General features: G+C 44.9%; 1 protein-coding gene across 3 annotated transcripts in view; it reads left to right on the forward strand.

The window, feature by feature from the left end:
- Positions 1 to 26,979, forward strand: part of SPTLC3 (serine palmitoyltransferase long chain base subunit 3) — a 156,247-nt gene that overhangs the window by 86,212 nt on the left and 43,056 nt on the right. For all 3 annotated transcript variants that reach the window (XR_009689985.1, XM_061125950.1, XM_061125951.1), the window contains exons 7-8: positions 13,793 to 13,898; positions 23,726 to 23,945. Coding sequence is in view for 2 of the 3 variants with exons in the window: in XM_061125950.1 (XP_060981933.1) it covers positions 13,793 to 13,898; positions 23,726 to 23,945 (326 nt within the window). In the remaining variant the exon portion in view is untranslated. The remainder of the gene's footprint in view (positions 1 to 13,792; positions 13,899 to 23,725; positions 23,946 to 26,979) is intronic.

Below are 26,979 nucleotides of genomic sequence, written 5' to 3' on the forward strand. Positions count from 1 at the left end.
AGCATGGCAGGCAAATTCTTTACCATCTGAGCCACCAGGGAAGCCCAAGAATACTGGAGTGGGCAGTCTGTCCCTTCTCCAGGGGATCTGCCTGACTGAGTAATTGAACTGGGGTCTCCTGCCTTGCAGGCAGATTCTCTACCAGCTAAGCTACCAGGAAAGCCCAGTATACAGCTTACATAAATTTACAACCGTTGATTTGGTTTTTTTTTTTTTTCCTAAATATAGGTTTTGACCCAAGCATTTGTGTTCTTGTTTTATAGCCTACTATAATGTGGTCCTAGGCAAATTACTTAACCTTCTTAGACTGTTATTTAGTAATTCCAAAAATAACCTCTATTATGATGCCTGATTCATGGTATGAAACTAATCTCTATTATGATGCCTGGTTCACAGTATGTTGGAAAAGGAATATAAAATGCCTGGTAATAGAAGCTTAGCACAATGCCTGGTAATAGAAGCTACTGAGTTGTTTGTACCCGCTGTGTTATTAGATGAATCTAGTAAAAGGTACCTGGGGGTTCTTTGTAATATTCTTATTCTTGCAAATATTTTGTTAAGTTTGAAATTATCTTCAAACAAAATTGTAATTTCTTAGTCCTTTGGCAAAATTACAATCGAAGAATTTCAATTTATCTTCCAATTTTACAAAGCTCTTAAAACATTCAGTAATTTATTCTTCATGCTTTCTCTTTGGGCCCCAAACAATAGATAACAGTTCTCATTTATATCTTTTAATAAATGCTCACTGTGGTTATTTTATACAAGCAACTAGCATTTACTGAGAATTTACACTGCACCAGATGCTGAGTTGATGATCTCTCCTTGCGTGCTTATTTAACCCTGTGGACAGCCCCATGAGGTCAGCACTAGTTTACAGATGAATCGATTCAGGCTCCACAACAGGTCGCTTAATACCTGTCTAAGGTCAGTGCTGCACTCAACGTGCCAGCAAGTCTGGAAAACTCAGCAGCGGCCACGGGACTGGAAAAGGTCAGTTTCCATTCCAATCCCAAAGAAAGGCAATGCTGAAGAATCTTCAAACTACTGCACAATTGCACTCATCTCACACGCTAGTAAAGTAATGCTCAAAATTCTCCCAGCCAGGCTTCAACAATACATGAACCATGAATTTCCAGACGTTCAAGCTGGATTTAGAAAAGGCAGAGGAACCAGAGATCAAATTGCCAACATCCACTGGATCATCAGAAAAGCCAAGAGAGTTCCAGATAAACATCTACTTTTGCTTTATTGACTATGTCAAAGCCTTTGACTGTGTGGATCACAATAAACTGTGGAAAATCCTTAAAGAGATGAGAATACCAGAACACCTGACCTGTCTCCTGAGAAATCTGTATGCAGGCCAGGAAGCAACAGTTAGAACTGGACGTGTAACAGCAGACTGGTTCCAAATTGGGAAAGGAGTATGTCAAAGTTATATATTGTCACCCTGCTTATTTAACTTATGTGCAGAGTACATCATGTGAAATGCTGGACTGGATGAAACACAAGCTGGAATCAAGATTGCTGGGAGAAATATCAATAACCTCAGATACGCAGATGACACCACCCTTATGGCAAAAAGCAAAGAAGAACTAAAGAGCCTTTTGATGAAAGGGAAAGAGAAGAGTGAAAAAGTTGGCTTAAAACTCAACATTCAGAAAACTAAGATCATGGCATCCAGTCCCATGGATTGCCATGGCATCCAGTCATGGCAAATAAATGGGGGAACAGTGAGAACAGTGAGAGACTTTATTTTGGGAGCTCCAAAATCACTGCAGATGGTGACTGCAGCCATGAAATTAAAAGATGCTTTTCCTTGAAGAAAAGTTATGGCCCACCTAGACAGCATATTAAAAAGCAGAGACATTAATTTGCCAGCTAAGGTCCATCTAGTCAAAGCTATGGTTTTTTCCAGTAGTCATGTATGGATGTGAGAGTTGGACTGTGAAGAAAGCTGAGCACTGTAGAATTGATGCTTTTGAACTGTGGTTTTGGAGAAGACTCTTGAGAGTCCTTTGGACTGCAAGGAGATCAAACCAGTCCATCCTAAAGGAAATCAGTCCTGAATATTTATTGCAAGGACTGACGCTGAAGCTGAAACTCCAATACTTTGACCACCTGATGCGAAGACCTGTCTCATTTGACAAGACCCTGATGCTGGGAAAGACTGAAGGTGGGAGGAGGAGGGGACAACAAAGGATGAGATGGTTGGACGGCATCACTGACTCAATGGACATGAGTTTGAGTACTCTGGGAGTTGGTGATGGACAGGGAGGCCTGGCTTGCTGCAGTCCATGGGGTCACAAAGAGATGGACATGACTGAGTACTGAACTGAACTGAAGACCCATTTCAGGGTTTTAACCTCCGGAACTGTAAGATAGCAAATTTGTGCTATGTTAAAGCCATAGATTTGTGCTAATTTCTTACAGTAGAAAACTAATAGACTTTCAGTCTCAGATACATAAATCATTTGTTCTCACTCACTAATGTACTCAACCCAACTTTTACCCATAAAGAATTCTCCCTGCTGCTGTATTTACATCAGAACACAACCACCTTTGAGAGCAGGGCTAGCTTCAGTGTCCTTAGGACAACTTCTCATTTGAGATGTTCCAGAAATGAGATGGCATAGGGAGGGGAAAATAATTTAATTTAGCCACAGTAGGTAAGGTGTCAGTAGTTGCTGGCTGTCTTTATTGCTGGATGAGCACTTGGATCACAAATGCGGGCAATTACTGTCCGCCCTCCATTTCTGTGTCTTCCACATCCACCCGATTCAACCATCCACAGACCGGAAATATTTGAGAAAAAAAACTTCCAGAAAGTTACAAAAAGCAAAACTTTAATTTATCCTGGGATAATCCTAAATGCCTCAGTAAACAATGATACTTTAATCCTTAGTAGGTATAAGTGCTGATTGGAATAAGGTAGAGATTTTTCAAAGAATCTGCCGAAGATGCAAAGTTGCCTTCCTGTGTGTGTAAGAGGTGTGCAACCAGACCAGATAGGAGCTAATAACTTGTGAGATGGATTTTAAGAATGGCCATCTTCATGATGTATTTAAAGTGGTGAAAGAGAAGAACCCGCAACCAATAATAGTCTACACAGCAATCTCATTCAGACTGGAGGAGAAATCAAAAGCTTTCCAGACACGCAGAAGTTGAGAGAATTCAGCACCACCAAACCAGCTTTAGAACAAATGCTAAAGGAACTTCTCTAGGCAGGAAACATAAGAGAAGGAAAGGACCTACACAAAATAAACCCAAAACAATTAAGAAAGTGGTGGTAGGATCATACACGTCAATAATTACCTGAACTGTAAATGGGTTAAATGTACTAAGCGAAAGACATGGAATGACTGGGTGGATTGAGAACACATGCATGCGTGCACTTCCACTTACCACATCACTCTACCTAACCCCCCAAATTGTGTGTAATTATTTTATATTGCTAGGTTAATCGTATTTCTGTTACGGCTTGCAATTGTAATTATCTTTTATTTTTTGTCTGGCTACTGATTGTGAAAACTGATAAACATCTTTACTGTTGTGATTATGTAACTATTATTCACTTAATATCATGGTATCATGATTGGTCAACAAAAAATGATAGAATTCTATATCACTAAAACTACTATTTAATAGGAAAAGAAAAGCTCTTCCTCTCTGATCCTTGTCTGATGGGCACGTTCCAAGGCTTTGAGGAAGAAATGGAAGGCTTATTTGTCAAAACTGAAGGTGGCTTCAAGAAAAGAGGAAAATGTAGCACTTCAGGAGCAAAAAAAAAAAAGAAAGAAACTATCTTAAAATATCAATAACGTCACACAAATAAAATTATATGTAGCTGAGACAAATGTAAAATCCTACATTTAGGCTCAAAGAGTTTACTGCAGTATGAGAAAGAACTCACGGTGGTTTGTGTGGGGAAACAGTATTTTTGTTAACTGGGTGACTGATCGCTGAACAAGAAAACCTGACTGGTGCAATTCTTTATTGGAAAGAGGAAAGAACTGAACACGTAAATAAAGTCTGACTCATTGGGAAAAAGAATGGCCACCTAAGCTGGATGGTTCGTAAGCATCAGGACGATGGGATGTCATACAACCACACGCTTTCCACTTTCTTGGACTTTGCTCTATCTGTGTCCTCTGCTTACATTTAAGGATACTTTCCTGACCTTGGAGGGAGAAGAGGTCCTATTTTTATGTAGATTAATACCAAAGGATTCTTGCTTATTATTTAGAGTAACTATGAATTTATCAGAATTCCTGTCCTTGAATTTTTGTATTCTGTATGGGAAAAAAATATACCTGAATAGTTAAGACTATTCAGACTGTCATAATAAATGTTGAATTCTATGTGACTGGGTTTGACCAATAACTTTGAGCTACTCATCATTTCCCTGCCTGCCTGCTAAGTTGCCCAGGTGGAGTCCAACTCTGCGACCCCATGGACTGTAGCCCACCAGGTTCCTCTGTCCATGGGATTCTCTAGGCAAGAATCCTGGAGTGGGTTGCCACGCACTCCTCTAGGGGATCTTCCTGACCCAGGGGCTGAACCTGTGTTTCTTCTGTCTCTTGCATCGACAGGCACGTTCTTTCACAACTAGCGACACCTGGGAAGCCCCCATCCTTTCTCTAATCCCCCAAATCAGCATGAGGAACCAAAAAGACTAAAAGAAGGAAAGTTCTGAAAGGAAGGCAATACTCTCTAAGGAAAAGTAAACAACGCGTAAGTCTATTTTTAGCAGAATCTATCACCAGGGATTAGCTCTTCCTAGATAGCAGATGTGGACAGTTACTGTCAGCCCTCCATTTCTACCTGTTCCACAGTCATCAGATTCAACCAACCACAGACTGAAATTATTCAGGAAACCATTTTCCAGAAAGTTACAAAAAGCAAAACTTGGACTCCCTGGGGGTTCAGTGGTTAGAAATCCGCCTGCCAATGCAGGGGACACAGTTCAATCCCTGGTCCTGGAAGATCCAACATGCGGAGGAGCAACAAAGCCCATGTTCCGCAAGAGAAGCCAGCACGATGAGACGCCTGAGCTGCAACTAGAGAGTGGCTCCTCCTTGCCACAGGAGAAGGTCCATGCCCAGCAAAGAAGGCCTTGCATAGTTAAACAATAAATAAGTAAACAAATGAAATTTTTTTAAAAAGCAAAACGTTATCACATGCTGGCAACTGTTTGTACAGCATTTACATTGTAGTAGGTATTATAAAGGAAGCTGAGCGCCGAAGAATTGATGCTCTTGAACTGTGGTGTTGGAGAAGACTCTTGAGAGTCCCTTGGACTGCAAGGAGATCCAACCAGTCCATCCTAAAGGAGATCAGTCCTGGGTGTTCATTGGAGGGACTGATGCTGAAGCTGAAACTCCAATACTTTGGCCATCTCATGGGAAGAGTTGACTCATTGGAAAAGACCCTGATGCTGGGAAAGATTGACGGCAGGAGGAGAAGGGGACGACAGAGGATAAGATGATTGGATGGCATCACCGACTCGCTGGGCATGAGTTTGAGTAAACTCCAGGAGTTGGGAGGCCTGGCATGCTGCGACTCATGGGGTCACAAAGAGTCAGACACGACTGAGTGACTGAACTAAACTGAACTGAACTGAGGTATTATAAGTAATCCAGAGATTATTTAAGTTATAGGGAGGATGTGCATAGATTCGGAGAAAGCAATGGCACCCCACTCCAGTACTCTTGCCTGGAGAATCCCATGGACGGAGGAGCCTGCTGACTGCAGTCCATGAGGTAGCGAAGAGTCGGACATGACTGCGTGACTTCACTTTCACTTTTCACTTCCATGCTTTGGAGAATGAAATGGCAACCCACTCCAGTGTTCTTGCCTGGAGAATCCCAGAGATGGGGGAGCCTGGTGGGCTGCCATCTGTGGGGTTGCACAGAGTCAGACACGACTGAAGCCACTTAGCAGCAGTGCATAGATTACACACAACCACTGTGCCATTTTATATGACTGACTTAAGCATCTGTAGATTTGTGTGTCCACAGAGGTTCCTGGAAGCAGTCCTTTGTGAATACGAAGGGACAACCATGTTGAGATCCCAACAATCATTTATTCAACATTCACTGCTGCTAAGCTCTGTATTAAGCCCTTTATATAATCAGCCATTCAAATTTAACAAAAATTCAGAGTATATTTCTCTTCACTATTCTGACTTATTAAGGGAAAACTAGGCTCAAAGTGACTGAATGACCTGCCCAAGGACACACACAACATACGGTGAGAGTCAAAATTCAAACCCAAGTCTGTTGCTCCTGTCTTAGTTCGTTTTCCCCAGGACCAGACCTGAGACGTGATGTGAAGGCAAGTCGTTTCCTTAGGAAGTGGTCCCAGGATGCAGGCAGATGAGCAGGGGGTGAAGACAGGGAAGCGGGCAGCCAGGAAAGAGTGTGCTGTCTACCACAACAGACAACTGGAGACATGTCTGCCAGAAGGCTCTGGGCACCAGTGTGAGTGCCTCAGAGTTACCCCACTGAAGAGAGGGAGCCCCAGGGTTTACCCACCACTTCCCACTCATTGGTAGGTTGAGGGCTGTCCTGACTCAGGCTGACTATGCTCCTCCAGCCAGAAAGAAATCTCCTGGACAAAGAACAGCCTGTGTTTGCAGTGAGAGGACCCCAGGTACATGGACATCTCTGGATGATACTCTTACACTCTCGCTAAGTCCAGCTACTGCCAGACCCCACGCCAGACCCAGAGAGAGACATGGGTTCTCATGGAAAATCAATCTAGTGTGATGCCTTATCCTGCTAGCAGCCTGAATTTTCACCCAGAAGCTAAAGTCTGGCCTCTGGCAACATGCTAAGAATATCTTCTTGCAGAGTCTACTGTGGGTAGCCCCAGGGAAATAGCCAACGCTTAGTTTGCATTTGTGACTCATCAGTGCCACAAAACAGACTCTCCAACCATTTCACAGCACTGGCCAAGGCATCAGCTCCAACTAGGGGCCCACAGGTTGGTGCGTTGAGGAAATAGGTCCAAGCACCATGGGGAGGCCTTCGGTGAACGCATCTTCTGGGCCGAGTATATATCACCCTGAGAATTCCAGGACCTGAAATCCTGGGTGAATTTCAACTTTCTGGAAAGGTCAACCTCTTCTTTCAGAGGTCTGTGGAAGTCAGAACTGAGTTTTGCTTTTGCTTTTTCTGAAGTGGTCACTTTACTGGTAAATGCATGGGACGTAGATTGTAGGATAATGTTTCCTGGACTTTAAGGTACAAGGAGGCACTGTGTGGCGACTTGTTAAAATGCAGAGTCCAGACTCAGGTCTGGGCAGGGGCCTGAGCATCTGCCCTTCCAACAAGCTCCCAGGTGATGCTGCTGTTCTGGGTGCTGGACCACACTTGGAGCAGAGAGGCTAGGAGTAAGCTCCATACTCAAGTGAGTCACAAAGGGCTTCTTGAGCTGGTCCTGAAGAGGAGAAGCAGTCTTTCCAACTAGGAGAGTTGCATGAGGTCAGAGGAATGGGCAGGCCAAGAATTTGGAGTGGTTTGGGGGAGAAAAAGTCGAGGGGAAGAACCAGGATTCTTTCTAGAGGCCACGAGGAGGGGGAACAAAGGATGCAGTGTTTGTGGGAACACTCAGGGCCCTGCCTCTTCCGAGGGCTCACGAGTGTCATTTGAGTGGAAGGTCAAACCTATAAACATCACTTAGGTTACTTCACAAGCCACAGCCTTTTAGATCTCCAGGCTCTTGAACTAGATTTTCACTTTAATAAATAAAGCAACTGCCTCTATACCTTTTAACAGTAAGAGTATTGAACCCTTGCTGGAATGAAACTTTCACATGCCCTCACTCATTTCAACCTCAGCTACACAACAAGGCACCTACCAATTACCCCTTGTTCCAGATGAAGAAAAAAAGGCACACGGTGGTGAGGTGACTTGTTCATTGACAGAGCTGGAAAGAGGCAGAGCTGAGATTTAAATCAAGGAGGTTTGAGTCCAGAGTTCCTCTTTGAAACACAATGAACTTAGACCTCCTTTCCACTCCATGCCTCCCCCGGATGGAAGGGTGATGTAGCAATACCATGCAGCTTCCATCTCTTGTGCAACTCTCTGGGGTCAGGGCAGGCAGGCAGCACTAACTGGGCACCCTTGGCTGCCCCGCGACCTGAAACACAACATCCAGGTGCTGGCTCGAGCTCCCACAGTGCTCCCCGAGTCAAGGCTCACCTTCCTGCCCTGACCCCACTCACCCAGGGACCCCACTCAGTACTCCGTCTATTCCCACAGGCCCTTGCCTGAGGATCCGCGAGACCTCCAAGCTGTATCAGGCCCAAACCTGAGTGCATGGGACACCCTGTCCCTTTATGCAGACCCTGTCTGCTCTTCATCTCATGTCCCCAAGGCCAGACATTTCTACAATGACCCCCACCCCTGCCCCCACACACCCTCAAACCCCAACCCAACTCCTCTCCTCCCAGCTGCCCTTTGCCCTCTTCCAGGAAGCTCACCTTGCTTCTTTGACTAACAAAAGGCCACATGATACCTGCCCGCATATTTAAAGATCCATCCGGAAGACCTAAACCGAAGTATGTATCCAAACTGCTTTGCAAGGGCACCACTTCTCCAGGACATCAGAAATGCGCTCACTGATCTGGCAGAAGAGACTCTATAAGTGTGACTTTGAGAAGAATATTTACTTTGCTTGCCAGAAGTGGCTATTATGATCATGTTTTCCCGCAAAGGCTGCACAAGGGAGCAGTCCCCCCAAAAGCATCTTATAAGTAAGACTAGGGAACTTCCCTGGAGGTCCAGAGGTTAAGACTTCACCTTCCAAAGCAGGCAGTGCAGTTTCCATCCCTGCTCGGGGAGTTAAGAGCCACATGTCTTGCGGATCTTAACCAAAACTTAAAACAGAAGCAATATTGTAACAAATCCGATAAAGACTTTTAAAATGATCCACACACACACACACACACACACACACACACACAAAAGTCTTTTTTTAAAAAGTAAGAATAATTTATCATCAGTCACAGTTGCTTTAAGTATCTGTTGCTTAATAGTTCGCATTTGGGCTCAATATTGAAGGAAGACACTGAGCCTCTCTGAAGGCACACAGGGACGCGGGGCGGGGGGTGAGGGATGGGTGGGCGGAAGAATCAGAAAGAGGAACAAGCAGCATTTCTTCATCATCCAACCGTCTTTTCACTTAAGAAGCAGCTATTGAGCCGCTGAGTATCTTTTGTATGTAGGCCTGAAAAGATTTGGGCAAGCATCCCACAGAGCAGGGACCCAGAGGATGTATCTAAATGCAGCTGGGGGCAGGTTTCCTGGAGCTTTGAGGGGTGGAGGTGAATTGCCAGCACGCTGGGCAGCATCTGGGAAGCACAGCCTGCCACCCAGCCCCCACCACAGGCCCTGGATGGGCGAGCAGGCAGGGCAGTGAGGGATGGCTGAGGACAAAGTCCTCTTGTCTCAACAAAAGCTCAGTTGCAGGAGAGATGAGGAAAGAGGCAGCCATGGCAGGAGAAACCGTTTCAGCACTGTACAAGAGAGTAAAAAAGAGGCCAGGGACCCAGTTCTAATCTCTAGGAAGACGCTCTTTGAATTACACCGAACCTCCCTTCTGAGATGACTTGCGGCTTCTTTGTGATCATTTCTGACTCGGGCTCTCTTCTCAGGGTCTGTACAGATCCCAGAAGCTTGCTGATATTATCCAGGCTTTGATTTTAAAAAACAGGTGCAGGAAAAAAATAAAAATAAAATAAAAACAGGTGCAGGAACTGATGCAGACAGTCATTGCCACCTAAGGCTGATCGGAGCTTTGGGCACAAAGATGGGCTCTTCCTGGGATTCAGTAATTCCTCAACTGGTGACAAACCAGGGCAGCTTTGAGCCAGAACGTAGCCCCCAGACTACCTCGCATCACCCACCACGCCAGCTCCCTTCTCTCACCCTGTCACAGACCAAAAGAACCCACCTTGATAAGCTAGATTTGTGGTGAATAACGTCTAAGGCATTGTTGTTACTCAACTTTGTGATGATTGCAAGTCCGCAGTGTGTTATTATGACTTTGTAACAACACGCTGCAATAGCGCTGTGTGGGTGCACCTGGATGGCGTCAAATGTATTCTTTTAACTTCCCTAACTCAAGATTCTTTTTTATACTCTGACCAGAAACTGATTTGTTTAGACTGAGTCTTTTTTGTTTGTTTGTTTGTTTGGGGTTTTATTGGTTTGACAAACTTCTGACTTTAGTTTGCTTATTTGAAAAAAGCCAAAACCTAATTGTTCCTACCTACTTCTCAGAGGTGTCATAGGGATTAACATAATGTGAGTATAAGTACTTTAATAAGTATTATTATTTGAAAATCCCTTGCAGATGTTAGCACATGATTTGCTGAAACAGTAGACTCTCGTAAGGCCTGCAGACCATAAACCACAATCCCCTGAATCCTACAGGTCTGTAACCCACGCTGTAGAATTATACAGTAAGAACTTGAGAATCAGAAATGACCAGATGTTAACATGGGCCCAGAATCCAACAGTGAGTGAAGGCATACCTTTCTGTGTCTAGCCTCAGTGATTCTGTAAAGAGTTTATCCCCCACGGGGGAAACATGACTGACTGATTCTCCCTTTGTGCAAGGATCCCAGTGGGTGGACACCAGGGGTTTTTTCTCAAGTTCCGCTAAAAACCTCTCCCCAGAAAGCTGTCCATTCATGACAAATACTATAAGTTCCCTGCCGTCTGCAAAATACAGCAAACACATCAATGGCATTTGCAGGCTGTCTGATATTAGAAGAATGGATAAGAAACTTCTCTTTCCCTTAGCGGTGTTCACTTAAACTCCCAAACTCAGCCTCTAAGATGTATGTGACCTCTTTGACTGCAAGAAGAGTATGATAATCTAGGCATGTGCAGATTTTTCAAAAGCTTAGAATATCAATTTTTATTTTTTTCATTAAAAATATAGAGTGTGATAAACTTTGATGTTCATCTACAGTGGTGATATCTCCACTAAGAGAGCAGTCGTCATTCTCTTCTCCAGAAGTTTGCCCCTGTGCAATCTCTCATCTCTTCCCTAGGCAACTAACTAGTGGGAGAAAATTGACTTTTAAATGACTTATAATTTAGTTCTCTTGGGTTTTCTTTTATTACTGGAATACACTCATCATGTATTATTTCTGTATAAAGACTTGTAAATTCCAAGTCCCAGGAGGAAAAACCCTTTAAACAGTTCTGCTTAGACTCATCATCTCTTTATTCTCTTCCAAGACTAACAGGCCTTCAGCGGATTACAGGAAAGGGAGCTGGTTTCTCCAAGCACAAGTGTTCCTTCAACACTTTAGGAGTCCAGCTGAAAGCAAAATGTCAATAAAGGTGAAGGGCTGTTATCCCTGAAATTCTCAAAGCAAGCTGCTTTTTGTTTCCTTGGCTGCCCTCTAGTGGACAATGATGCAGGGTCATTAAAACATACTGCATCTTGGGTCATGACTCAGAAGACATATCTGCCTGTCTTTAAAACAAAAGCTAAAAAGACAGTTATTTACTGCAAGCATGAGGAAACTATCCTTACTTATAATTCATATTTGGATCCCAAAGTGTCATTCCCTTTCCTGTTTCCTCGTCTACAATCCTTTCCGTGAAAAGATAAGGGATTCAACTATTACCTATCAAATTAGCTCTAACACTGAGCATTAGGACTAGGCTAAAAGGATGAATAAGATAAGGTCCCTGCCTTCCCTGGAGGATAGACATGAACTCAAATAATGAGCAATGTGATGAGTGCTTAAAAGTAGAATAGATGAGTCTGTGTCTGTTTTGTGGGTAAGTTCATTTCTGTTGCTTTTTAGATTCCACACATAAGTGATGTCATATGGCATTTGCCTTTCTCTGTCTGACTTACTTCACTCAATATGCTCATCTCTACATCCATCCATGTTGCTGCAAATGGCATTATTACAGCTGAGCAGTATTCCATGGTGTATATTTACCACATCATCTTAAGCAACAAAGTCCTACTGTAGAGCAAAGAGACTATGTTCAATAGCCTGTGATAAACCATAATGGAAAAGATTATAAAAAGGAACGCATGTATGTATAACTGAATCGCTTTGCTATAGAGAAGTGACTACAACGTTGTAAACCAACTATACTTCAGTAAAAACAAAATTTTTTTTAAACAGAATAGACAAAAATATACATATTAAAAAATCATTAAGGACACAAGGAAGAAAGTTAGTTTGCTGTTATTGGCCAAAAGAGCTCTAGTGGAGTCTTGCGTGATGGGTGGAAGTTCTCCAGACAGACCAGAAGAGAAAGTGTATAAGAGAGATGAGAGGCTGTGTGTTGAAGAATACTGAGAAATAGTATCAGGAAGATAGTCAGGAGCTAGGTCAGGAAGGGCCTTTGGAGGCTGCGTTCATTAGCTATTCCTGCAACAGACAGCCTCGAACCCTCAGTAGCACCCAATAAATATCACTGATTTTTCCCGCGTGACTGAAGGGGGCTGGGCTAACTGTCCCCCTTGTCTCTCAGCCTCTCTTGGACCCCTCCTCGGACCAGCTGGGCTAGCCCTCGGGGTGTTCTTGTCCTGTTACTGGCAGAGCACAGGAGGAAAAGCAGAAACATGGGCGGTCTCTCAAGGCCATACTCGGAACTCACCTGCTCTCTCTTCCCTGGATTCTCTGAGCCAAAGCAAGTCATTGGCCAAACCCAAGTCAGAGGCCAGAAAACATCCTGTGAGGTTACATGTCGAAGGACTCGAATGTGTGGAGGGTAGGAATTAGGGCCAGTAATGGCACCTGCCACAGTTTCTATCTTGGAAATGCTGGGTTTGAGGTACTCACGCATCTCTCTGCAATGTGGTTGGGAAATGTAGCTCAAAATACAGGTCTGCTGTGTAGGAATGGAGTCTGGATGAGAGTGGATACACGCACATGCGTGCTGTTTCACTTTGCCATACAGCAGAAACTAACAGCATTGTAAATCAACTAGACTTCAGTTAAAAAGTTAATTAAAAATGTTAAAAGTAGAGCATTTTCATTGAAAAAAAAAATGGAGGTCTGGCTTTGAGTGATGGACCCAGGAGTCTCAAGACCCCAAACACCAGACTTGTGGATCCCCCTCCCATGCCAACTGGTCCCGAATCTCTAGGGGTGAGACAGGGGATGTGCATGTTAACTAGTTCCCCAGACGATGCTTCATATTCTCTGAAGTCTGAGCCCCACTGGTAGATAAATGGCATGAAAATGACACTGCTTTAAAGTTTTGAAGCCAGCCTGGGGCTGCTTTACTCCAGAATGTGGCCTCCCTGCCGCTTCCATTCACCCACTTCCCAAAGCTCAGGCGTGAGACTCTGCTGGCCAAACATGCTGCCAAACATGCTGCCACTCCTGCAAACCCAGCTAAACTCTCCCCAGGCTGGTGAGTGTTAGATAATGACCTCTCCAGGCTAATTTTAACCTGGCAACAAATCTTCAGCCTAAGAAATGCATTTCCTGTGTTTCTTCAATCTCTAAGGAGAGCCCAGTAAGAGCCTCTGAAACCATGTATCAATACCTCCACTAGAGGTTTGTTCTCCCTGCTTAGAAACCCAACCTCTCATCTTGTCAGAGTTAAATTTTACTAAGAAATAGACTGCTCTCTCCCCTCCAGTTCTCTGATTCCAGCTTTGCTCTCTGCAAGTTCGGGCCCAAGCCTGAATGTAAAATATCTGACTCCTACTCTGTAATTAGGGGGAAAAAAAAAAAAAAAAGGGAAGGAAGAAAAACCCTTTCATGACTCCAATTTTTTTGTATTATTTAAAGACATGCAAAGCCTAGAGAAGCTCCTGAGAGATGCTATCATCTACGGCCAGCCTCGAACCCACAGAGCTTGGAGAAAGATTCTCATCCTAGTGGAGGGCATCTACAGGTAGGTAAATAACCAGAGACCGGTTCACACACTGAGGCGCAGAGCGAGCTGACAAGTGGGGCAAGGCTGACCTCTCCTAGTGAAATAGACCAATGAATGAGATAGAGGGGGTATGAGGGGACCTGGGCCAAAGCCACCAATGTGAACTGTCAGGGGCTGGCTCACCCGACTTGTCCATGACCATACATACGGCGGAGCCCCTCAGAGGCTGGTGTCCTGGAGAAATGTCCTGACTAATGGTGCTAGCTTGCATTGATTCCTCCCACTACCCTTGGCTGCCCCACAGTTTCAAAGACCTCTGGGACTGGGTTACTCAACATCAGAACACTCTTGGCCTTTATGACAAAGGCAGGAAGGTAGGTACCGCTGATGGGAGCTCAGCTACCCCTAATTCAACAGCGCACCCAAACTCTAGTTACTCCTTGAAGTTGGCCAGTTGTTGGCATCCGAACACAAAAGGCCTGCACGTTTTCCTCAAGGTAAGACTAACCCGGAGCGCAGTTCTGGGTTCACGGCTGGGAAGAGCATGAGATGGTTTCTGTATCTGAAGACATGTTCAGCCTTCTCTCAGCTTGAGGGCTGAGCAGACAAAACATCCGCTAAGCCGGTCAGAACTGCACTTTCATATTGAGGGTTGCAACTGAATTTGCTTCATTCTCCAAATTGATGATTGTTAATAAAGTCGAAATTGCCCCAAACTCAGCTTCTGTCAGATGCCCTAATCCATGAGACAAGGAAGTTGCTCATTCCTAAATCAATGCTCAATCCTAAAGTCAGAAGGATCTAGGGTGATATTTCCTATGACATAATTATGGAAAGATGAACAATATTACAAGGAAGGGGGTGAGGGCTTGACTTCCCAGCAAGAGGGAACGTGGTTGTGATGGAAGTCTGCGATCAGGAGCAGCATTTCTTTCAGTTCCCAAGGACACCGCCAAGCATATCTGTCAGATTCCCGTTGTCACAACCACAACAGAGCGCTGCTGGCCCCAGGTGGGCAGAGGCCAGGGATGATGCTAGCCCTGTTACAGTGCACGGGGTGGGCCCTGCAACAAAGAGTTATCCGGCTCAACATGGCAATAGTACCGAGGGCGAGAAGCCCTGCTATAGACTAATGCGACCAACCACAGGCCCAGAACTTGCGACTTTAAGGAAATAATCTCACTTAGACTCTTGGCTGTCATGACCTCCAGCTTGGGTCTTTCTCCCTGTGAGATCTGTGTCAGATGCCAGCCTGGGAGGGGAGCCCTTATCTAAGCACCTGTCAGTCAGGTCTGGACCGGTGAGAGGGCGGATCAGCTGAGCCAGAGAGATGGGCATCTCCCCGAAGCAGAGTAAACAGAACCCAACTGCAAACAAACGAACTCAGCTCCACTAAAAGGAAGTTGTGTGTTCTAAGTACTTTGATTGTGGCTGAATTAAGTGGACCACTGGCATTTCACTGTCAAATAGTCCCATCAGTTACACAAAGAAACCCCTCTGATAATGGCTATGCTGGGGCTGGGTCCTACCTGATATCAGGGCAGGGAAACCAGAAGGGGACTTCAGTTCCAAGACAGGGTGACCCCAAACCACAGCTTAGGTTTCACTAGCAATGGTGACCGCCCAGTGACCTACTGCTGTGAAACAAACCACCTCAAACACAGAGGCGTACCCAGCAGTGAGTTATTATTTCCCATTCCATGCTGGGTTATCTGGACCAATAAGGGGGCTCTGCTCCATGTGACATTGGTTGGGGTCGTTCATGGGACTGCATCCAGTGGGGTTTTCAGCTGGGGCGAGAACATCCAAAATTACCTCACTCATGCATTTGAGCTCTGGCAGCTGGGTGTTGAGTGAAGTGACTTATTCTCTCCACTTCTCTGGGGCACTTTGTCTATATGTAGGCTTTCTTGCTCAGCAGTCCAGCGAGAGCTTCCTTACAACGTGGTGGCTGGCTTCCAAGAGAATGAAAGCAGACGCCGGTCTTTTAAGTGCTGGGCCCACAACTGGCTCAGCATCATTCTACTGGTCCAAGCATGTCACAAGTCCAGACCCAAGGGGAGGAGAAAAGGAACCCACCTTGTCATTGGAGGTTTGGCTTGTGTATATAGAGGGGGAGACTTACAGGCAATACCACAGCAGCTCCTTCAACCCAACATGTACACAGAGAGACGTCTTCCCTGTCCACGGACTTGCCTTCTCAGAGAGGTTCTTTTTGTCTCACCTGCACAAGGGTTGTTGTCTTTGAGTGAGACTGCGATCTAAAAAGACGCATTCATAAATAGGGAGCAGGGCCCTTCTCAGACAGGCCTCAGTACCTCCTGGGACCTCCTGGGCCGGCCAGGAGAAGAGTTCTGGAACATAGGGATGCTTTCCTTTGTTGTTTCTCCAGAAAATGAAATTATTTCCCATGAGATTTTCCAAAAGGCCAGGGCGAGGGGTGCAAAAATCAGCAATCGACAAATACACTGCTACTTTCCAGAGATGTATTATGGGTGTATACCTCGCTAACCTCCACACGAATCTTCCTTAGAGTTTTCACTCTCAGATCATTTTTGTCTCTGTCTGTGGTTTGCCCCTCTGGGCAAAGTCCCTCTACCACAGACAGCTCACAGAAACCAATTTTTTCAAAAGTCCCAAAAAGAGTAGTCAGCCAAATCAGTCTCAAGGTACGTATCAAGGGAGAAAAGGCTAGATACCAAGTCCTAGAAGTCAATAAGCCCCACAACAGCAGGTATAATAATAATAATGGTAATATTAGTAGCAATGACACTATCACCATCCATAGATCTTGTAAGTATTAATATTTATATAGAGAAGAAGGGGAGTCAGGCCTTGGAGGGAGGCCTGGACACGGGCACAGATCCTGTGTTGCTGCCTATAGCTATGTGTCCTTCGTAGAATTCCTTTGTAAAAATTAAATGAGATCATACACGCCAGGGCTTGGCAGAAGCCCAGCCCATAGTAAACCCACAACCAAGGGTAGCAGTCCTCATCATTAACTTTATTTTCAGTTGAGGAAGTCACAATTCAGAAGGCAATAAGTCATCTGCATGGCGAAGCTGTCTGACACCTGGAGGATGGGTGTCGGAAGACAAAGTACGCATTTATCAACCGCCTTCGCGTTGACATATTAAACATTTCATGTGTGCCATCTTGAGTAAGTACCTCCAGGACTCTTGAGGTTATTGTGAGGATGGAGGCATTCAGGTTCCAAGATCTAGATAACTTGCCCCAGGGAAGGTAACTGAGATAAAGCAGAACTGGGATTCAAACCAGGTGGCTCTGCTGGCATAGAGACCCAATGTAAACACAAGAGTCTGCCCATGTGCCTGCATCTGACAGAGTAAACATGGAAAATGGAAAGGCATCCATTTGACCTTCCTCATCAACCCGTCTAGGACTTAGTTTCTTCATCTGTAAAACAGGGAGATTGAAGCTTGAAGTCTAGAGTTCCATGATTTGGGCTTCAGAGGCACAGCAGTATTATTTTGGTGTTCTCATCTGCATTTTCCTTTGTTTTAAAGTCATACTCCTCTAGTTTTGTGTTTCTGGGAAGCCTAGTAGTCAATTCATGGTGGTTGAGGAGCTTTAGAATCATTCAAATATACACTAGAGATGGGGAAAGTGAAAAGTGTTAGTTGCTCAGTCATGTCCAACTCTCTGTGACCCCGTGGACTATAGCCTGCCAGGCTCCTCTGTCCATGGAATTCTCCAGGCAAGAATACTGGAGCGGGCATCCATTCCCTTCTCCTGGGGATCTTCTGACCCAGGGATCTAACCTGGTCTCCTGCAGTGTGGGCAGTTTCTTTACTGCCTGAGACACCAGAGAAGCCCTAGAAATGGGAGAGGGGTGCAAAATAACCTGGGATATAAACTAGTGTAGCTGGAGCCCAAACTTTCAAAATAAAATTAATCAAGAAATACTATCTAGTTGTATCCAAAACTACATAAATAAACAAATGTTGGAATCTCAGCATGCCATTGTCTCTAAGAATGTAAACCATTCTCCTGGCCCAAATAATATAAGTTTAAGAACAGAACTTCAGTAGTAAAGCCTAACCTGTATCCCTATGAATAAAGACAAAAGAAAAGAAAAGAGTAGTTACTTGATTTTTAATTAACCTTGGCTCCTTTTTTTTTCCTCTTCTCTTTCCACCTTCTTTCTTGTCTTGGATTATACTCTGGGCCCACCAAGACTTTTCCACCGTGTAAATTGGCAAAGCAGCGGCTTAATTCCCAGTCATGCCAGTGGGTGATATGGTTTAAACACAGAGGAGAAGGTGGTGAGAGGGAGATCTCAGAAAGGAGTCTTGTCACTTAGCTAATACATTATGTAATAGAAAAGATACAAAGAGATTATTCACTGGCTTACTGGTTTAAGAATGATTCAAATCCCTGCTCAGAGATTTCAATTAATGAGTGAAATTATTTTTACCTACAGTTGTATTTTAGTTTTTTCTTTCCCCTCTATTGAAGCCAAAAGAAAACATGACTTTCCACTCAAGAAGAAAATACTGTTGTTGGGTTTGTTTGTTTGTTTTTTCCATCGTTCTTGGCACAATATTCTTTGACAGCAATTTTAATAGCATAGATAGCCTTTTCATGTACAAACCAAACTCAGTATACCACTATGGGGAAAGATTTGATTCACATTTTGTCACATTGAGAAAATGAAAACTTAGTGTGGATAAATATCTCTCTTTATAAAAACTGAGTTTTGCAAGACAGAAAAAGAAACACAGATGTATAGAACAGACTTTTGGACTCTCTAGAACTCTTGTGTGCCCTGCCTTAACTCCTGGAACCAGCAGTATTGCCGAGTCATTAATCTTTGATGAAGAAATATAAGCCAGGTGGGCAGACTCCTAACATCAGCCAGACCAGTGCCAGCAAAGAAGGCTAATTAGCTGCCTAGAGTGTCTGCAAACTGTTCAGTGTGAACTCTGGCTCCTGCCAAACTCAGTTCCAGAACAAAAAATGGCTATTTGTGACATGTCAGGTTTTTAGCATGTTTGTGTTACCAACTTAGAACATTTTAAAAGATAAGAAGAAGGTTCTAGAATTATGAGGGCATCCATCCATGTATTGGGTATGACACCCATATGCCTCCTTCCTGAGAGATTCAACAGAGAGGGCCCCCAATTTCTCACATGAGGCCCCAGTGCTACCATTTCTCCTAAGCTCTTCCTGAGGACAAGAACCACCCAGTGGGTGCCCGTGATGTGTCAGACACTTTAGAAGTATTATTTCCGGTAATTCACATTGAGCCTTTGTGAGCAGTGTGCTATCATCGTGTTAATTTTGCACCCAAGGAAACTGAGGCAGAGAGCAGCAACTAAGCTGCCCAAGTCCTGAATTAGTAAGTTATGTGGCTACCACCTCAGCTTTGGGGTCAGAGGGCTGGACTCCCCTTCAACAGTAATAACTTTAACAAGCAATCACTCTAAGAAAATACTGAAATTAACTTGCAAACTTAAGTAAGAGAAGGTGACTCTATGATCTTCATGTTATTACAATCTGAAAACATCCATTCAGAATGACCTTGTGAAAAGCACAAATAAGATGGACTTCATTAACATTAAGAACTTCAGCTCTGCAAGATAATATCTAGAGTGTTAGAAAGCAAGTCACAGACTGGGGGAAATGCTTGCAAAAGATCTGATAAAGCACTGCTATCTAAAAGATGCAAGGAGGAGAACCCTTAGAACTCAACAATAAGAAAACAAACAACTGAATTTAAAAAATGGGCCAAAGACCTTAACGTACACCTTACCAAAGACAATGGACAGACAAAAATAAGCATGTGAAAGCCCACTTCACATCATATGCCATCAGAGAAAATGCAAGTTAAAACAATGAGACACCACTACACAGCTATTAGCAGGTCAAAATCTGGAACACTGACAATAGTAAGTGCTGGTGAGAATGTGCGGGAACCCAGAGCTCTCATTCACTGGCAGTGGGAATGCAAAATGGTCCAGTCACTTTAGATGGCAGCTTTGTGGTTTCTTACCCACATGCTCTTACCATACGATCCAGCAATCTTGCTCCTTGGTATTTACCCAAAGGAGTTGAAAACTTGTGTTCTCTCAGAACCCTGCACACAGATGTTTGTAGCATCTTTATGTATAATCGCCAAAACTTGGAAGCAACCAAAGCATCTTTCAGTCAGCAAATGGATAAACGGTGGTGCATTCAGATGGTGGAATATTAGCACTAAAAAGAAATGAGCTATAGAGTCATAAAAAGACACAGAGAAAATCTAGATGCATATTACTTACTGAAAGAAGCCAATCTGAAAACATCACATAGTGTATGAGTCCAACTACGTAATGTTCTGGAAAAGGCAGAACTATGAAAACAGCAGAAAGATCCCTGGATGCCAGGGGTTGGGTGGAGAGATGGAAAAACAGGTGAAGCACAGTGGATATTTTAGAGCCAAAAAAAAGTAACATGTATTATATTATAATGACGGATATGTGTCATTATGCACTTGTCCAAACCCATAGAGTGTATGATGATGAAACTCAGCCTCTATGCACTGGTGCTAAATTGAATCTCAGAGACAAAGTTTTGGATGGAATGGAAAGGAATAGCTCTATTGCTTTGCCAGGCAAAGTGGGACACAAGAGGATAATGCCCTTAAAAGTCTGTGTCCCAGCCTGGGGGGATTTGGTGAGGAGTTTTACAGGAGTGGTTCCAAGGCAGGGTTCTGGGGGTCAGGGTGTGTGTGCAGGGCCTGTATTCCTTTAATCTGGCCTCAGGTGGTCTCCTGATGAGGTCTTCACTCTGTGACCTCTGGAATGAAGACTGTCATCAAGTATTTGACATCCCCCACTTGGGGGTTTTAGTTCTGCAGAAGGGCTCAGAGACCTGTGTGTGTCACTTGAGGCAGAACCAGGACCCTGCCCCAAGGCTGCTCTGCCGTTTCTTGACTGATCTTCCCTGCACCCCTCCCTCCCCTGATTAGCAGCTGATGGGCTTCCTGGTGGCTCAGATGGCAAAGAATCTGCCTGCAATGCAGGAGACCTGGGTTTGCTCCCTGGGTCGGGAAGATCCCCTGGAGAAGGGCATGGCAACCCACTCCAGTACGCTTGCCTGGAGAATCCCGTGGACACAGCAGCTTGGCAGGCTACAGCCCATGGGGTCACAAAGAGTCGGACACGACCGAGTGGCTAACACTTTGGAACTCAGGAAAAGTTATGAAGGCTGAAGCCTATTCTCTATAAACAAGAAACGGGACAGAAAGGCTTTTGTGCCCAGGAGCCCCACAAGGCCCTGCTCAGCTTCACGAACAATACCAAGGGTGATCTCTAATATAAACTGCAGGCTTTAGATGGTGACGTGCCAGTGGAGGTCAACTGGCTGAAACAAATGTACCGCTTTGGTAGGTGTTGTTGACAAGGGGGGAGCTTATGACTATGTGAGGCAGACGGCATAGGGGAAAACTCTGTACCCTCTGCCCAGTTTTGCTGTGAACTTAAAACTGCTCTGAAAAATAAAATCCTTTTTTTTAAAAAAAAAAAAAAAAAGTGAGGCTTCCCTGGTGGCTCAGTGGTAAAGAATCTGCCTGCCAATGCAGGAGACTTGGGTTTGATCCTTGATCCCAGAAGATCCGACACACCACAGGGCAACTAAGCCCATGCACCCCAACTACTGAGCCCAGGTCCCACAAGCACCACAGCCGTCCAGGCCTCGAGCCCCTGCTGCACAACAGAAGCCGGTTCAGTGAGACAGCTGCACCCCGCAATCAGGGCAAAGCCCCGGCGGCAGTGAAGACCCCGCACGGCCAAAGTTAGATAAATAATAGATGACTCTTTAAAAAGATCATCCAGTACCCACGGGTCTAGGTGGCTACCCAACAGCTGGACTGTTTTGACTGAATGGACCTAACACGTAAGCTATTTTCTTAACACGTTAAATTTAATAAATAAACTAAGAAGAAGAGACGTTCAACTCTCCATTTGCATCGGTTGACTAGTTCCTGAACTAAACTGATGGGTTGCTTGAATTGTTTGACAAGCTCCTTCGTGGGGGTGAGAGTGTGAGTCTGATTTCATAGAACTTAGCTGTCGGCGCAGTCAAAACTATGTGGGAAAACACAGCTCACAAGATGTCCTGAGAACATCAGTTCCTTTAAATCCATTCAGTTCCAGAGGTGCCATGTAAATACGAATGCTCCTTTTACTTGCTTATTTATCTCCTGTCTTTCCCTTTGCTGGAGAACTTAAAGTGATTTTGCAATTTAAAATCCCAAGGAAATTTACCAAATTACAAACTGCCGTGAAAAGTTAAGCACTTAGGGCTAAAACAAAAGTTGATCTATAGCAATGGTTCTCAAGTGTTGTCTGCAACCAGAAATCCTGGAATCTCTCAGGAGCTTGCTAGAAACGCAAGTTCTCAACCCACCCCAGACCTCCATTGGAAACTCTGGGTAGGGCCCAGAAACCTGTGTTGCAACAAACCATTCAAAAGTAATAAAGCATTCAAAGGATTCTGATGCTCACACAAATAAGAAGCATTGCCCTAAAGGAAGAGAGGGCAGATGCCTCAAATAAGCCTTCAGGTTCTGGAAGGACTCAACAGAAGAGCCTAAGGCCTTTCTCCTGTGCTTTAATGAACGCTGTGATGTCTTAAGGGTAATGAGGTCTTCAAATTCATCTGTGTGTTTTTTATGTTTGTTGTTCCTTATGTTAGGCAGAATTGCCTTTCCCTGTAACTTCTGCGCTGATCTTTTTTTTTAATCATTTTATTTATTTATGGCTGCGCTGGGTCTTCACTGCTTTTCATGGACTTTCTCTTGTGGGCGAGCAGGACTACTGCTTGTTGAGATGCAGGGGCTTCATTGAGGTAGCGTCTCGTTGCAGAGCAGAGGCTTCAGGAATTGCAGCACTGGCTTAGTAGTTATGGCGCACGGGTGTAGTTGCTCTGGAGCACATGAAATCTTCCCAGACCAGGGATCGAACCTGTATCTGCTGCATTAGCAGCTGGATTCTCATCCACCGTGTCATCCGGGAAGTCCCTTTTGCGTGTTTTTACTTCCTTCTTTTAATATTCAGCAATTCAAGCACTGAGTTAGGTCAGATGTGCTGCTAAGTCACTTCAGTCATGTCTGACTCTTTGCGACCCTATGGACTATATATAATCCGCCAGGCTTCTCTGACAGTAGAATTCTCCAGGCAAGAATGCTGGAGGGGGTTCTGGCCAGGGATCTAACCCATGTCTCTTGAAAGTGAAAGAGTCAGTCACTCAGTAGTGTCCAACTCTTTGCAACCCCATGGACTATATGTAGCCCATCATTCTCCTTTGTCCATGGGATTCTGCAGGCAAGAATACTGGAGTGGGTTGCCATTCCCTTCTCCAGGGGATCTTCCCAACCCAAGGATCAAACTCACATTGCCAACAGATTCTTTACTGTCTGAGCCACAGGAAAGCCTTAACCCATGTCTCTTAATGTCTCCTGTATTGGCAGGCGGGTTCTCTACCACAAGCGCAACCTGAGAAGCCTGGCCAAATAGACAGTAGCAGGCTGATATAGATGCCTTGACGTGGAGCAATTTCATTAAAATTATCAAAATACCTGGAATCCAGTCTGCCCAGTCCAGTTATGCTAGTTGACCTTACAAATAAGCTAATCAACAGCACAGTGAGCTAATTATTTACCTGGGAATTAGCTTTAACAACTTAAAGCACTTAAATCCATTGAATGTAAATTAATTTTCCCCCAATGAAACAAAGCCAGAGCAGCCTTACAAGATTGGTGTCAGGGCAGAAAGGGAGAGTGACACAGAGCCTTCCTGGTGGGTGTACACTGGTGACAAGCATTTCTTCTTTTGCCCTAGCATGGAAGGTTCCATTGTGTGTCTGCCTGATATCGTGGCCCTGAAGAAGAAATACAAGGCTTACCTCTACATAGATGAAGCTCACAGTATTGGGTCTGTGGGCCCAACCGGCCGGGGTGTGGTGGAGTTCTTTGGAATAGACCCTAGAGATATTGATGTATTTATGGGCACATTCACCAAAAGCTTTGGAGCCGCGGGAGGTTACATAGCTGGAAGGAAGGTAAGAGACAGATCCCTTGCACCTATTAAAAACCTGAATGCCCTGGAAATGCAGTCTTGGGGGTCCTCTGGTTTCCCTGAGGGCTTCAGCTCAGTTTAGCACATCTGACTGATCAAGGCGGCCTGGGAAGCAGGGATTCACAGGCACGGGAGGCCCAGAAGGTCAAGGAGCTCATCCTCTGATAGTGCAGAGGAGCTTGTGATGAGTAATCCCGTGATCCTGAAACGACAACCCTGGCTGAGCACATAGGCAAAGAGTGCAAAGGAGAGGGCAGGACCAAAGAAGTCTCAGAAAGACTGTCAGTCTTGTAGAGCAAGGGGGGTGAGGGGGTGTATGGGTTATATTTCAAGAAGAGAGAATGCTGTTTACCAAGCCACAGAAGTGAGGCTGCAGAACGGTAAGTAGCTTGGGGAAAACTTAAGTTGGCTGGTAGGAACAGTGGCCAAGGTCAGATGACGAAGACCCTGACCCTCTGCTACAAGATGTGGGTTTTCAGAGTTTTAACAAAACAGTGGTGAGACTGGAGATCTTCTTTTTATATTTTATTGAAATATAGTTGCTTTACAATGTTGTGTTAGTTTATGCTGCAAGGCAAAGTGAGTCAGCCATACATATACACATATCCCCTCTCTTTTGGATTTCCGTCCCACTGAGGTCATCACAGAGCACCGAGCAGAATTCCCTGTGCCACACAGTATGTTCTTATTAGTTTTCTATTAATACACATTAATAATATCAAGAATGTATATATGCCAATCCCAATCTCCCAACTCATTCCACACACCTTTGCCTCCCTTGGCGTCCATATGTTTGGTCTCTCATCTGTGTCTCTATTTCTGTTTTGCAAATAAGTTCATCTGTACCTTTCCCCTAGATTCCACATATAAGAGATATTATGCAATATTTGCTTTTCTCTTTCTGACTTCTTTCACTCTGTATGACAGTCTCCAGGTCCATAAGAGATTTTGCTCTGCAAAATAATTCTCTCCCACAATCTTGGATAAGCCGTGGGTCAAATCTTGTCATCCTCTCATCTCTTATTTGTGTGACTGAAGATTCTGAGCTGATGGAATTAGACTGTTACCCCTGTCATTCTACTGCCAACATCAGCCAGGAGGTCACCAAAATGAAACAAATGTTTGAAAAGGTTTTAAAAGAAGAGGCAAGAAGAGAGAAAGAAAATGAAATACTAAAACCTGACTTTCAGGGCTCAAAAAGCCGGTTCTCTGCCCCGTCATACAACAGTTTTACAGAAATCCTGGTGGTCCCCTCCTCCGGGTGTACCCCTGCCCCAGAGAGACGGTGAGGGCGGCGCTGGCTCCCGCGAGGAGGGCACAGAGTGTATGCAGGTGGCTCTGTGGCTTCTCCAAAACTCCCGATTCCTCCCTCACTGTCAGCAACAGGAACGGGAGCTCAGGCTCCTGGTAAACCAGCTAGACAAACCAGGGAGTACAGCTGAAGACAGCCTGGGGGCGGAAAGCCCTTGATTTAAAACTGCAGGCGGGCAACTCACCCTGCCATGAGACGCTGCACAAACGCTTAAAATGTTCAGAGCTCCCGGTGACCTCCACCCTTCAAAAAGCATCACTTTCATCTGAGCTCAAAGCACTGCATTCAGCCTCCTTCCATAGGCCTGCGGGAATTCATCGAGGGATACTAAACGCATAGGGAATGCCCAGGATCTTACAAAATTCAGCTAAGTCTAGCGCGAGGCTCGACGTTCCCTTCCGCGACTGTCGAAGCCACCGGGTCAGAGGGTCCTAAATGTAGCTGAGCCCTCGCCCAGGCTACTTCGCTTTGTGAGCCTGTAGTTTTCTGGTGACTTCAGCGGCAGTTCTGAGCTGCAAAATTTTTCACCAAGCGTAGCTCTGTTTCCTGAGCCGAAGGAACCTGAATAAACTGAAGTGAGCGGATCCTTGACACGCTGTCAAGTTTGGTAGCTGTCACCACGTTCCCCCTTGGAGTTCCTGCATGTGATGAGCCGCTGGAAGCAGAGGCTCCTGATTGCCAGTTCAGGCCCAGCTCAGCACGGCTATCTCACATACTCCCCATCCTGAAGGCAGGTGGGCTATTTTAAAAGTACATTTGCTCTAGCCTACCTACCTTCTGTTGACCTGCGGTAGATACGGAGCCATTGTGAAAATTATTAATATTTACTATTTGCCTTAATCAGGAAGAAGAAATAATATGTGGATCAGTTTTTGCTCTTTAAAAAACGCCTTCTTCACATGCTTGGAACCAGAAGGATGTCTGCTGACGCCCCTTCCCCGTCTCCCTCTGTATTTCGCCGCAGTCTCTGAATTTACCACTAGGTGGCAGCGAGACTCAGAGAGTGTTTGGCAGAGACCCCCTTAGCCCTGAAACGGGAAGATCAAAGACCTAGAAAACACCGGGCAGTTTCCAGGCGTGGAGGGTGCGCAGGATGTGAGGCCTCTCGAGAACGTGTCTCGTGTTCCCTGATGATTTAAAATTCAGCCTGGTAATGAATCCACCTGCAACGCAGCAGACCCCAGTTTGATTCCTGGGTCGGGAAGATCCCCTGGAGACGGGATAGGCTACCCCACTCCAGTGTTCATGGGCTTCCCTGGGCTCTGGCGGTAAAGAATCTGGCTGCAATGTGGGAGACCTGGGTTCGGTCCCTGGGTTGGAAAGATCGCCTGGAGAAGGGAAGGGCTACCCACTCCAGTATTCTGGCCTGGAGACTCCCATGGACAGAGGAGCCTGGCGGGCTACAGTCCGTGGGGTCCCAAAGAGTCTTACCTGACTCAGCACAGCACAGTACAGGTAAAAACACCCGCCTGGAATCATTTTGGTGAGTCTGTGACAAGTGAAGATAAACTGGTCTCCTTCCAGCCTAAGGAGCCCATGAGTTAATCGTACTTAGTATCTGCTCCTCTGTGCCTTTAATTTGTTAAATTATGTTAATTTTAAATTATGTGTAGTTTCCATTTAAATTATAGTTTTTAATTCCCCTGGACTTTGAAGAATTTTGTGAAGACTTTTCACTTTGAATTTGTTTTTTAATTGATAGGAC

The sequence above is a fragment of the Dama dama genome, chromosome 23 (assembly GCF_033118175.1).
Source record: "Dama dama isolate Ldn47 chromosome 23, ASM3311817v1, whole genome shotgun sequence".
NCBI lineage: Eukaryota > Metazoa > Chordata > Mammalia > Artiodactyla > Cervidae > Dama > Dama dama.